The sequence below is a fragment of the Arachis hypogaea genome, chromosome 4, assembly GCF_003086295.3.
Source record: "Arachis hypogaea cultivar Tifrunner chromosome 4, arahy.Tifrunner.gnm2.J5K5, whole genome shotgun sequence".
NCBI lineage: Eukaryota > Viridiplantae > Streptophyta > Magnoliopsida > Fabales > Fabaceae > Arachis > Arachis hypogaea.
The window spans coordinates 81,681,328-81,695,100 of record NC_092039.1 but is presented as its reverse complement, the minus strand read 5'-3'; the positions used below and the strand labels follow the sequence as shown (position 1 = coordinate 81,695,100).

At 38.4% G+C, this 13,773-nt stretch overlaps 1 protein-coding gene across 1 annotated transcript in view; it reads right to left on the bottom strand.

Moving 5' to 3' along the window:
- Positions 1–8,411: 8,411 nt before the first annotated feature.
- Positions 8,412–13,773, bottom strand: part of LOC140184144 (uncharacterized) — a 43,865-nt gene continuing 38,503 nt past the window's right edge. The window contains exon 4 of the mRNA XM_072234437.1: positions 8,412–9,526. Coding sequence (XP_072090538.1) covers positions 8,412–9,526 — 1,115 coding nt within the window. The remainder of the gene's footprint in view (positions 9,527–13,773) is intronic.

Sequence of the window (13,773 nt, the reverse complement as noted above, 5' to 3'; positions counted from 1 at the left end):
TTCCTTGGTAAAAGTGATCGCCGGGATGTCGGGTGCTTCCTCCTTTTCTGCGACGTGATATACGTCTTTGAGATGTCTTTAGCTTTCCTTCTCATACGAGCTTTTCTATGATGTTTTTTAAGTCAAAACAGTCATTGGTGGAGTACCCGCGGATCTGATGGTATTCACAATATTTAGCCCGGTTTCCTCCTCCTTTTTTGCCTTTGAGTGGTTGAGCTGGTGGTATTTTTTCTGTGTTGCAAACCTCTCTGTAGACATCCACAAGAGACACCCGAAGAGTGGTGTAATTGTGGTATTTTTTATTTTCTCTCCATGGTGATCTTCTTTCTTTCTGGAATCTTTGTCTTTATCCCGAGAGGTGAACCCGGCCTTTGAGGTCTCTCCTAATCGGGAGTTTTCTTCCATGTTGATGTACTTTTCCGCTCGTTCTTGCACCTCGTTCAGAGACGTGGGGTACTTCTTTGATATAGATTGACTAAAAGGCCCTTCTCGCAGGCCATTAATGAGGCCCATGATAGCGGCTTCTGTTGGCAGGTTTTGTTTATCCAGGCATGTCTTGTTGAATCTCTCCATGTAGTTGCGCAGGGTTTCCCTTTCTCCTTGTCTGATTCCCAGTAAGCTCGGCGCATGTTTAGCTTTGTCCTTTTGGATGGAGAGTCTGGCCAGGAATTTCTTGGCCATGTCATCGAAACTCGAGATGGATCTAGGAGGGAGGTTGTCGAATCATCTAATTGCTGTTTTTGTTAAAGTAGTTGGAAAGGCTTTGCAACGAACTGCATCTAAGGCGTCCGTGAGATACATTCTGCTCCTGAAGTTGCTGAGATGATGGCTTGGGTCCATAATGCCGTCGTACAAGGTCATGTCTGGGAGTTTAAAGTCTTTTGGGATTCTTGTCTTCATGATTTCCTTGGTGAATGGATCTTGCTCCTTGCGGGTGCTATCTTCGGGAGTGGATCGGCCGGCTTTAGTCTTGACATCGGCTTCAGGGTTTAGGAGTTTGTTCTCCAATTTTTGACGTCGCCTTATTTCTCTTTGCAGGTCCTTCTCAGCCTCTCGTTGGCGTAGAGCTTCTTCCTCAAGTTGTTTTAACCGATCTTGAAACGCATCCAGGGCTCCCTTGTTTGGGGAGTTCTTTTGTTGATTTGGGGAGTATCTTTTGGTGTAGTATTCGCGTTTTTGTGCGGCATTCTATCCTCTAGATTTGAGTCGTGGTTGTTGTCATGGTCGTCTGCCATGGTGCTGGGATGACTTCCAGGTTCCCCGGCAACGGCGCCAATGTTCCGAGAGTTACCTGAAACTATAGGTCGATCTCGGACGAGATCTTCTGTACTGGTCGGGCTATTGTGTCCGACTTGGTGATGGTGCTGATCCTTCGTCCCTGGAGAGTGGGGGTACCTGCAAGGGACTCCGATGCTTAAGTTAGCAAGGGTATTAAGCAGGTATTGAGTAGAATCAGAGTATGAGTTATACCTGGGTGCTCCAGCGTATTTATAATGGTGGGGAGTGACCTTTCTGGAGATAAGATAGTTATCTTTATCTTATCTTATCTTTGAGTGAGGTCTTCTTATCTTCAAGGGAACCGCCTTTATCTCTACGGGCTTTGGGCTGCCCTTGGATTCGGGACGTGTTCCTTTGTTTGGGCTCTTTATTGGGCTTTTCTGTGACTTGATCGAGCTCTTTGAGAAGAGGTCGGGTCGTCCTGACCTGAAGAGGTCGGTCGCTTTGTCTGTAGAACATCCCGGGTTGGCCAGCTTGACCCAGGGTATGAATAGCTGTCATGTTTGTATTTTCAGCTTCTTGTTTGAAAAGTTCTGTGAGGTTTCCTCCGAAATGTTGTGCTTTAGCTTCTTGCAAACGCTTCCCTAGGGTCCTCTTAGGTTCAGGGTCAGGAGTAAAGAGAGGTTCCTTATACTTGTTCCTGCTCATAAACAACAAAAAAGAATGCAACAAGAGAAGAAGAAAAATATTATCTATGTCAGAGTATAGAAGTCGTTTGTTAGAGAGAGATAGATCAAGAAGAAAAAAAAGGAAGATGTTCTTTAATAAGGATAGTTTTCAAAAATTAATAGAGAGAGAGAAGGTGAGATATTTTCGAAATAGATAGGGAAAGAGAGATGGAATTTTCAAAAAAGGAGAGAGAGAAAGTTGTTAAGAGGTTTTGAAAAAGAAGAAAGAAAAAGGAGAATAAAAAGAGAATAAAATAAAACATGTAACTAGGTAACCAACAAGATTTAAAAATAAAAGATTTGATTTTTAAATTCAATTTTAAAAGAAAGTTGAGATTTAAAATTTGAAAGTTTTAAATTTAAAAAGAAGATAAGATAAGTAAGTTTAAAAATTTAAAAGATAGAGATAAGATGAAGATTTGAGAAAGATTTGAAAAGATAAGATAGAAAAGAAAGATATGGAAAGATTTGAAAAGATAGTAAAGATTTAAAAAGATTTTAAATTAAAATTTGAAAGAATGAGTCAACCAGATAAAATAAGATTTTGAAAAGATTTGATTTTTAATTTTTATAATTTAAAATTTGAAAAAGATTTTATTTTAAATTTTGAAATTGAAACAAGATAAGATAAAGATTTGAAAAAGTTTTGAATTTTTAAAATTTAAAAGAAAGATAAGACAGAAAAGAATCAAATTAAAAGAAAGATATGATAAGATTTGAAAAGTTTTGAAAAAGATAAGATTTGAAATTTAAAATTTAACTTTACTAACAAGAAAACACCAAATTTAAAATTTTTAAAATCAAATAGGCAAGATTTTCAAAATTTTTTAATAAAGATAAAAAATATATTTTTTTATTTTTTGAATTAATGAAGAAAGAGAAAAACAACTAAAAGACACCAAACTTAAAATTTTTTAGATCAAAGACACTAGTGTTTCGAAAACTAAAAAGAAAAACATCAAAAGACACCAAAAGACACCAAACTTAAAATTGTTAAGATCATAACAAGAAAAGAAACAAGAACAACTTGAATACCATAAAGAACACTAAAGAACAATTCGAAAATTCAAAGAAAATAAAGAACATACAAAGGACACCAAACTTAAGAACTGACACTAGACTCAAACAAAAGATAAAGATTAATAAGGAAAAGCAAAGATTTTTGAAAAATTATATATATATATATATATATATATATTTTCTTTTGAAAAAGAAAACAAAAGACTCAAACAAAAAAGTAAAATTTACCTAATCTAAGCAACAAGATAATCCGGTAGTTTGTCAAACTTGAACAGTCCCCCGCGACGGCGCCAAAACTTGGTGTACGAAACTGACTCCGCACGTTTCGCACAGATAGACCGGCAAGTATACCGGGTTGTCCAAGTAAACCTCAGGTGAGTGAGGGTCGATCCCATGGAGATTATTGGTTTGAGCAAGCCATGGTTACCTTGCAGATCTTAGTTAGGCAGATGGAAAATATAGTTGTCACGAGAAAATGCATAAAACAGATAAATGAATAAAATGTTACTAGATAGGTGTGAAATCAATGGTATGAGAATGGTTGAGGCTTTGGAGATGTTTCTTCCTTCTGGATCAACTTTTATCACCATCTACTCCAACTTCTGATTGATTCTTTCCATGGTAGGCTGTAAATGATTAACGCCGGGTCAGCGGTCATTAATCTCCTCTGCTTCAGATCAAACGCCGGGTCAACGGTCATCCAATCTGAACGAGGGTGAAGCTCTAGCAGTCCATTCCCTTGGTGATCCTAGTCAAAGAGCCATGGATAAGGTTAGATCTTCCGGATCAGAGAATGCTGCTCCAAGGATTGTAGCCTATACAACAAAGGCTCTAATTGCGCCGCACCTCGGCTGAACTGATGTCTCGAGAAGTCTCCAACGAAGCCGTGGATTAGCCGTCTAAGAGATGTATAATCAAACTTGTGGTTCAGTACTATCCCATCAAGGACTCGCAAGAAACCAAGTGAATAGGGATGACGGTCAAGTTACACTCCCAATTAGTTAGGATGAAGAACGAAAATACATCTTAGAATAGAATCAAGCATAGATTGAAGTAGAATAGTGATATTATTAATTCATAAGAATCAACAGAGCTCCTAGCCTTAACCTTAGGAGGTTAGTGAGTCATGGATCATAGAAAAGTGATAAAAAATGTGTAGAGTGTCTAAGAGCTCAGGAAGAAGATCCTAAACATGGGTGATCTTCTCCTATATATACTAATATAATGACTAAGGATTACAGAAATATGATAGACTAAACTTAGAGGTGCGAAAATCCACTTTCCGGACCTACTTGGTGAGTGTTTGGGCTGAGCTTGGGGCGTCTCCACGAGCTAGTACCCCTTAGGGGCATTGAACGTTGGCTTGGGACTCCCTTTTGGGCGTCCAATGCCAGGAATAGGGTTGGTGACTGGCATTGAACGCTAGTTTTGGGCCTCTATTTCCAAAGCAAAGTATGGACTATTATATATTTCTGGAAAGCCCTGGATGTTAGCTTTCCATAGCCATTGAGAGTGCCATTTGGACCTCTGTAGCTCTAGAAATGCTTCTTCCAGTGCATGGAGGTCAAATCCTGATAGCATCTGCAGTTTTTTCTCTGTCTCTGAATCAGACTTTTTCCAAAGCTCCTCAATTTCAGCCAAAATTTACCTGAAATCATCAGAAAACACAGAAACGCAAAGTAGAATCCAAAAATATGAATTTTGCACTAAAACCTATGAAAACATAATAAAACTTAAAAAATATAATAAAAACTATATAAAAATGATGCCAAAAAGCATATAAAATATCCGCTCATCAACCACCTGGTGACTCCGATGAAGGAATTCTGCCAACATTGTCCCCTTCACCAAATACATCAACTCTCTCTACCGGCTCACTCTCCTTGCCCACTCATGACGGTGACTCTAACCCTTTAGAGACCTCTTCCTCGTCGGACTCACTACTCCATCCATCGGTCCATTGACCCAAAAAGTCTGAGTTCGCTTTACTGCCACTATCCATTCCAAGGCCATTATACAATTCAAAATTAAACACACTGACAACACCGAAGATAACAAAAAAAATTCTAACATTTGATTCACAACATCAATGCCAATTAAAAAAGTATAATGTTCAATTTTCTTAAAAATTTCAATTCTCTTCCAAGTAAATCAGACGAAGAATAGAGTGCTAATTGGATTTCCTAATTCTTTAAAGATAATTTAAATCCTTTAGCTAATTATACAAAAAGAAACAACTTTATATATAAGAGAATAAATTCATCAAAGAAAGATACAAGTTCATTTTATTTGCCTCATCAATTCTTGTAATTCTGGTAGTCTAACCCGTCCAAAAAAAAGGGAGAAAGAGGATAGATAAGAGAATTCATTTGAACTCATATATTGGAGAGGAAAGAGTACTAGTGGAACTAAAGCATAACTCAAAAGTAAAAAGTTAATTTTATGCATAAAAGAAATCGGAAATCAAAATCAAATACATTAAGAAAAACTCAAATACATACATTAGATCATAGCTTACATTGAAATTTGTGGAGAAGTATTAAAATCTCCTTCAACCCTTCTAACAAAAGAAGGAGACAAAGAAGATAAACAAGGGGTTAATTTGAGTCCAGGATATCATACAAGAAAGAGTACTAGTAGAACTAAAGCATAACTCAAAAGTAAAAGATTTAATTTTGTGCAAAAAAATTGAAAATCAAAATAAACTAAAATAAGAAAAATTCAAATAGATAAATTAGATCATAGCTTGCAGTGACATTTATGAAAAAGTACTCAAATCTCCTTCAACCCTTTCAACCAAAAAAATAGAATTTTAACAATCTATCCAAAACAAAATGAAGAATTACAATTATTAAAGCACATAACTAGAAAGAGGAAGAGGGGAAGATTAAGAATTGATAAAAGAAAAGTAAATCAAAGCATGAATTAAACCTAGATCTAAGAAGAGAGATTAACCTAAACCTAATCCTAATTCTAGAGAGAAGTGAGAGCTTCTCTCTCTAAAACTAACTAATCCTAATCCTAATGATGCTAAAATGATTCCAAGATTCCCTTCCCCTTCAATCCTTGATCCTTTTATTCCTTTCTATCAGCAATTGGCGCCAAAATGGGTTCAGAAACCCTTCCAAATCGCCAGGCACGTGTTGCTTTAATGAAGTCATGTGCCGACTTCGACGCGTGCGCGCCTCTGGCCGATTCTGCAATGTGCGCGCGTGCGTGCTTGGCTGATTTTACTTCTTTGACTTTTCATGCTTCTCTCCACTTGTATGCTTCCTTCCTTGCTCGCTTTGATCCATGCCTAGCCTATTTCAAACCTGGAATTACTAGCAAACACATCAAGGCATCTTATGGAATCAAAGTGGAATTAGAATTCATCAAAATAAGGCTTAAAAAGCATGTTTTTACACTTAAGCACAAATACGGGAGAGATTACAAAACCATGCTAATTCATAGGTTAAATGCGAGAAAAGGTCATCAAAATACTCTAAATTCAATACAAGATAAACCGTCAAATTGAGGTTTATCAACCTCCCCACACTTAAACCTTAGCATGTCCTCATGCTAAAATAAGAAGGAACTAAGGGGTAAGACATTCATTAAATGCAACTAAACTCTATGAACCTATCTAAATGCAATTATCTAAAGCAAGTGGGAATGCTTAGTCCAAACATATCAATTCCCAAGAGACATGTATAAGCACAATTAGCTAGGGCAATAGGAGTCAATTCCAAACCACAATTGTATTGAATTATCAAAAGAAATTCGTGCTTGCAAGAATATAGACAATATGAGCGAACACATGTGATTGAACTCTTGAACCCTCACCGGATGTGTATCCGCTCTATTCACTCAGTGTTTAAAGGTTGATTCACTCAATTCTCTTCTAATCATACTTTCCAAAATTTGATTTTCTCCTAACAATCAACAGCTATTAAATGCATGCATACATTCATCATGAGGTCTTTCATTTAGGTTGTAATGGGGTTAGGGTCAAGGTAGGATCATTTATGGTTAAGTGGACTAGAGTTTAGATCTTGGATTAGCATAGACTTTCCCACCTAATCTATATAATGACCTATACAAATTCAAAGTACTCTAACTACCCATTCTTCACTTTTTTCCTTACATATTCATGCATCTTACTCCTTGATTCATAACACTTATGCATTGATTCCCTTTTATTGAACTTCACTTTGGGGCATTTTGTCCCTTTTTTATTACTTTTCTTTTTCTCTCTTTTTTTTCTTTTTCTATTTTTTTCTTTTCTTTTCATTTTTCTCTTCTCTTTTTATTTTCTTTTTATACTTTCTACAAGGGCATCAATTGCATAAGGTCTTATACATTCAATCAATACATGAATATATTCCCAATTCCTAAATATAGAAGTGTACTACCCTTTTTATCCCATCCAATATTCCCAAGCCTCACCAACTTTGAATAATAAACACTCTCACTAGCCTAGGCTAATCAAAGATCCAAACAAGGGACTTTCATTGGTTTTTCGCCTTGGGCTTGTAATGAGCTAAAATGAGAATAAATTGGTTAACCGTAGGCTCAAAATTGGCTAACAATGGAGAGTAAAAGGTAGGCTATTTGGGTATGTAGGCTAATGAAATAATGGCCTCAATCATACAAATGCATGAATACAAGAAATAAATGGACATATAGAATCAAGCAAATCAAGGATCACAATCATAGAAAGAGAACAATTGCACACAAGAATGGACAATAAGTGGTTATAAGATGTAACCACATCAATAGGCTCAAGTCTCACAAGCTTGTGTTCTTAGCTCAATACATGATCCACACAATATGAAATTCAAGCAAGTTACCTCAAAATATTTTTCTTCAACCAATTGGGTTGGTGCCCTATAAGTAAGTTTTCTTGGAAAATCTCAATATTTGACTAAGCATTGTTGTGATTGAAAAATTCAAAAATTTTCCTTAGTTTACCCTTTTCTTTTTCATTTAAAACCAATTTCTTATGCGAAAAGGGTGACTAAGTTTTTTTTTTTTTGCAATTTCAAACATGGTTTCTAATCACAACCACAAACTAAAAAGAAAGATATACAAAAGAAGATATGAAAAAATGTATAAAGAAAAATCCAAAGAAAAATCCAACTAAAAGTATGGAATCTATCATCCAAAACATCTAGAAATCCAAAATAAGCAGTAAAGGTATCCAAAACGAACCAAAATAGTAAGAGTATCCAAAATAAACTCAAAGTGCATCAAATATATACAAAGGTATGCAAAATAAGATAACTAGGAAAATGGCCAAAATGTTCACCGGTCCTCTAATGATGCTACCGGTGACCTCCCCACACTTAAGATCGAGCATCGTCCTCGATGCTAAACCGGAGGATCAGGGGAAGGTACAACGGTAGGTGCTGATTCTGTCTGAGGCTGCTGAATCTTTGTGTCTGGTGCCGCTGGGGGTGCGTCCTACTGAAGTGGCTCCTCATGGGTGTCCTCCTCCTGCTCATCAAAGGCTGAAGAGTCTGGAAGTGGGGGTAACTCAGCGCCCAGGGAGATGAGTGCCTGATCCATCCGATCCAGTCGGCGCCTGATGTAGCGCTTTTCGCGCTCCAGAAACCGAAACAGACGCTGAACCAGTATATATGTGGGCTCAGGTGCTGAAGAAGGGACTATCGAAGAAGATGGGGTTGCTGCTGTAGAAGAGGATGGGGCTGCTGTCGAGGATGAAGGTCCGGCTGCCCCTACCACTGCTCTAGCCCTAGAGCAACGTCTAGACAGAGGTCTCTCAGTCACCCAAGTGCCCCAAGGTATAGTGACCTCCTTGGCACCGTCCTCTGGCGGCGGTGGTATCACATCATCATCATGGCTAGGAACATCCGCCAGTGATGCCATGCTGGTAATTAGGACAGGAAAAGGAAGGAGGCCACGAATATGAGCTCGCCACATGCTCTGTCGGATCAATCGGGGAAAATAAACTTCCTTTCCCTCCATAACACAACCAATCAAGAGTAGCATCTCCATAGGGATCTCAAAAAAGTGAGTGGTGGGCAAGACGTAGTGAGCGAAGATCATCTGCCAAGTCTTGGCCTCTCTAGTCAGATGAGCAAAAAGCATCCCTTTAGGCTTAGTGTTGGTCGCATCCATGACCCAAGTGGCATCCGGTAAACCAATCACGTGCCTAAGCGCCTCATAATCAAAGGTCATGCTGTGAATAGCTATCTCAGCCTGCTGGTGAGCGCAGGTGCCATCAGGGAGATGTCGGCACTGCAATGCCTCCTCTATGGCTGACTCAGTGATCATAACCTCTCTACCCCTCACCTGAACTGAATCCAAAGTGGGACGGAAGAAGTTGCAATAGAATTCCTTAACCCATGAAATGTTGATATCTCCCAAATCTCTATCGACAAAATCTATACCCAACTCTAGGATGCGACTAGTAATGGCTCGTCTGACATCATTAGGTAGGAGCAATTTCTTCTCAGTATTCAGCTTCATCGTCCGATATTTGGAAAGGCGAAGCTCATAGTAAAGATTGGGAAACTTGGTTGGATCGGTAGAGGGTAGCAACTGATTTTCCTTTTCTTCATCATTTAATGGATTCTTAGCATAATTCTTGTAAGTAGAGGGAATAAAGGGTGTAGAGTGTTTTCTTTTCTTGGAGGTAGTGGCTATAGCTTTTCCTTTATCCGACATCCTGAAAAATATGACAGAATATAAGCAATGAAACACTTAGCATGTAACAAAGAAAGCATGTTCAGAATATCAAATGACTAATAAACAATCATGATGTGAACTGAATTTGAAAAGATTTAGTAAACAAGTAAGCACAAGTGAACAAGTAAATCAAGAATGCAATGTTCACTAAAGTTAACAACTCTTACTCATTAAGCGATAATATCATCATACTTTTGAAAGAATGGTTAAAGAAGGTTAAATGGTTAAAGAAATTAGTAAGTTAGAAAGGTGGATTAGTGGTATGATGATATTTAGGCTCAAATAAAAGAGAAGTTCTGGTTCATGTTCACAATGATTGGTGCAAATCCCGGAAGTCAAAAGGAAACAGAAATTTGCCCAGATTACAATAGAGACTAAAATGAAAATAGATTTCTTGAAAATTGGGCAGCATTCCGGCTTAAAATTGGACGTTCCCGGATAGCAAAGTAGCAAAAGCAACAAGAATACAACATCAATCAAGTATAACAGCAGTGGTACAGCATGCAGGCAACACAATTTGCATAAAATAGCAACCCAAAATTAGCATACAACACCTAAGTAAACAAACAGCAAATATGCACAAACGGAGCACTTATCAGGCCTAGAATCCTCTATCCAGTCCTAGCTACCTAACCGCAATTATTTCTAACTGACCAAACATGCAAAATTTCAACTCTAACTAACTACAGAAAACTAACAGTAGCTAACAAAAATCAAAATTTACAGGAGTTGGAGCAGAAACCTGGAGCAGAGTGGAAACGGAAGTAGGGCAGGGGAGTAAGAAAGTGAACTGGGCAGAGCGCCGCCGCGGAGGGTGGCGGGCACGGTGGAGCAGTGACAGTGCTCGGTGGCGTAGAGGCAGAGGGAAGGGGAGCTCGCGGCGGTGAGAGGGGGAGAGTGACAGGAGAGTGTGAATGGAGAAAGAAAGGGAGGTGGTGCCGCCGAGTACTCGTCGCCGGCGGTGAAGGCCGAGTGACGGCGGAGGTGGGGCGGGCAGGGATGGGTGGTGTGCTGATGAGCGGATAATTTGTACGCTTTTTGGCATTGTTTTTAGTATATTTTTATTAGTTTTTAGTTAAAATTCAATTTTCTGGATTTTACTATGAGTTTGTGTGTTTTTCTATGATTTCAGGTATTTTCTGGCTGAAATTGAGGGACCTGAGCAAAAATCTGATTCAGAGACTAAAAAGGACTGCAGATGCTGTTGGATTCTGACCTCCCTGCACTCGAAGTAGATTTTCTGGAGCTACAGAAGTCCAATTGGCGCGCTCTCAACGGCGTTGGAAAGTAGACATCTTGGGCTTTCCAGCAATATATGATAGTCCATACTTTGCCCAAGATTTGATGGCCCAAACCGGCGTTCAAAGTCACCCTCAAGATTTCCAGCGTTAAACGCCGGAACTGGCACAAGAATGGGAGTTAAACGCCCAAACTGGCACCAAAGCTGGCGTTTAACTCCAAGAAGAGTCTCTACACGAAAATGCTTCATTGCTCAGCCCAAGCACACACCAAGTGGGCCCGGAAGTGGATTTTTATGTCAATTACTCATCTTTGTAAACCTTAGGCTACTAGTTCTCTATAAGTAGGACCTTTTACTATTGTATTTTAATCTTGGTTCTTCTGGTTCCCTCTCTGGGGCCGAAGCCAATGATCACACTATTACTTATGTATTTTCAACGGTGGAGTTTCTACACACCATAGATTAAGGTGTGGAGCTCTGCTGTACCTCGAGTATTAATGCAATTACTATTGTTCTTCTATTCAATTCCGCTTGTTCTTGTTCTAAGATATCACTTGTTCTTCAACTTGATGAATGTGATGACCCGTGACACTCATCATCATTCTCACCTATGAACGTGTGCCTGACAACCACCTCCGTTCTACCTTAGATTGGGTGAATATCTCTTGGATTCCTGATACACGATGCATGGTTGATCGCCTGACAACCGAGCGCTCGCCTGACAACCGAGCCAGCCATTCCGTGAGATCAGCGTCTTCGTGGTATAGGCTAGAAATGATGGCGGCATTCAAGAGAATCCGGAAGGTCTAACCTTGTCTGTGGTATTCTGAGTAGGATTCAATGATTGAATAACTGTGACGTGCTTCAAACTCCTGAAGGCGGGGCGTTAGTGACAGACGCAAAAGAATCACTGGATTCTATTCCGGCCTGATTGAGAACCGACAGATGGATAGCCGTGCCGTGACAGGGTGCGTTGAACATTTCCACTGAGAGGATGGGAGGTAGCCACTGACAATGGTGAAACCCTTGCATAAGCTTGCCATGGAAAGGAGTAAGAAGGATTGGATGAAGACAGTAGGAAAGCAGAGAGACGGAAGGGACACAGCATCTTCATGCGCTTATCTGAAATTCCCACCAATGAATTACATAAGTATCTCTATCTTTATCTTTATGTTTTATTCGTATATCACCCATATCCATTTGAGTTTGCCTGACTAAGATTTACAAGGTGACCATAGCTTGCTTCATACCAACAATCTCTGTGGGATCGACCCTTACTCGCGTAAGGTTTATTTCTTGGACGACCCAGTACACTTGCTGGTTAGTTGTGCGAAGTTGTGTTTATGCCATGGTATTGAACACCAAGTTTTTGGATTCATTACCGGGGATTATTTGAGTTGTGAAAAGTATTGATCACAATTTCGCGCTGTCAAGTTTTTGGCGCCGTTGCCGGGGATTGTTGAGTTTGGACAACTGACGGTTCATCTTGTTGCTTAGATTAGGTATTTTTTTTTCAGAGTTCTTAAAAATGAATTCTAGTGTTTCAAGATGATCTGTTGAAGTCTGGCTGGCTGTGAAGCCATGTCTAATTTTATTGGACCGAGGTTTCAACTTATCATCACAAGAGCTTGTTGATTTCTATCAATCTTGCTGTTGGAGCAGTGATCTGCTAAGGCTTGGCTGGCCTTTGGCCATGTCTAGTGTTTTGGACCGAAGCTTTCTTTGAAAGCTTGGCTGGCTGTGAAGCCATGTCTAATTCCTGGACCGGAGTCTTAGACTAACATTGCACTGATTCCTGGAATTCTCATTAAGAATTTTGATACCTTTATTCTCCATTTAATTTTCGAAAAACACAAAAAAAAATTACAAAATCATAAAAACCAAAAATATTTTATGTTTCTTGTTGAGTTTAGTGTCTCATGTTAAGTTTGGTGTCAATTGCATGTTTTTGTTCTTGCATGCATTCATTCATGTGTCTTAAGTGATTTTCAAGTTATTCTTGATGATTTACTTGCTCTGATCTTTGAATTCTCTTGACTTGAGTGTTTTATGTTTCTCATATGCATTCTCATTTTGTTAGTGTCAGTAGTTTACAAACTGCTAAGTTTGGTGTCTTGCATGCATTGTTATTTGATTTTAGTTGCATTTTGATTATTCATCTTTATTAAAAATCCAAAAATATTTTTAATTTGTGTGTTTTCAAGTCAATAATACAAAGAATTGAAGATTCAGAACATACTGTCAAGGAATTATACAGAAAAAGCTGGGCGTTCAAAATGCCCAGTGAAGAAGACAGACTGGCGTTTAAACGCCAGCCAGGGTGCCTGGCTGGGCGTTTAACGCACAAAAGGGTAGAGTTTTGGGCGTTAAACGCCAGAATGTGCACCATTCTGGGCGTTTAACGCCAGGATGGCATAAGAGGGAAGATTTTGTTTTTAATGCAAATTTTTTTTCAAGTTTTCAAAATCTTTTCAAGATCAAATCTTTTTCAAATCATATCTTTTCAATCATATGTTTTTAAAATCAATTTCTTTCCATTTTCAAGGATACTTGCTATCAATTAATGATTTGATTCAACATTTCAAGTATGTTGCCTTTTCTGTTGAGAAAGGTTTAATGTTTGAATCATATCTTTTCTTGATAGCCAAGTCATTAATTTTAAAATCAAATATTTTTAAAATGTTTTTCAAATCATATCTTCTCAATCACATCTTTTTAAAATCAATCACATCTTCCTAACCACATCTTTTTCAAAATAGTTTTCAATTAAATCTTTTTGATTTCCCAAAATCTTTTTCAAAAATCACTTGATTTCTTTCCCACTCTTATTTTCGAAAATCAATAAGTGTTTTTCAAAATGTTTTTAAAATATCT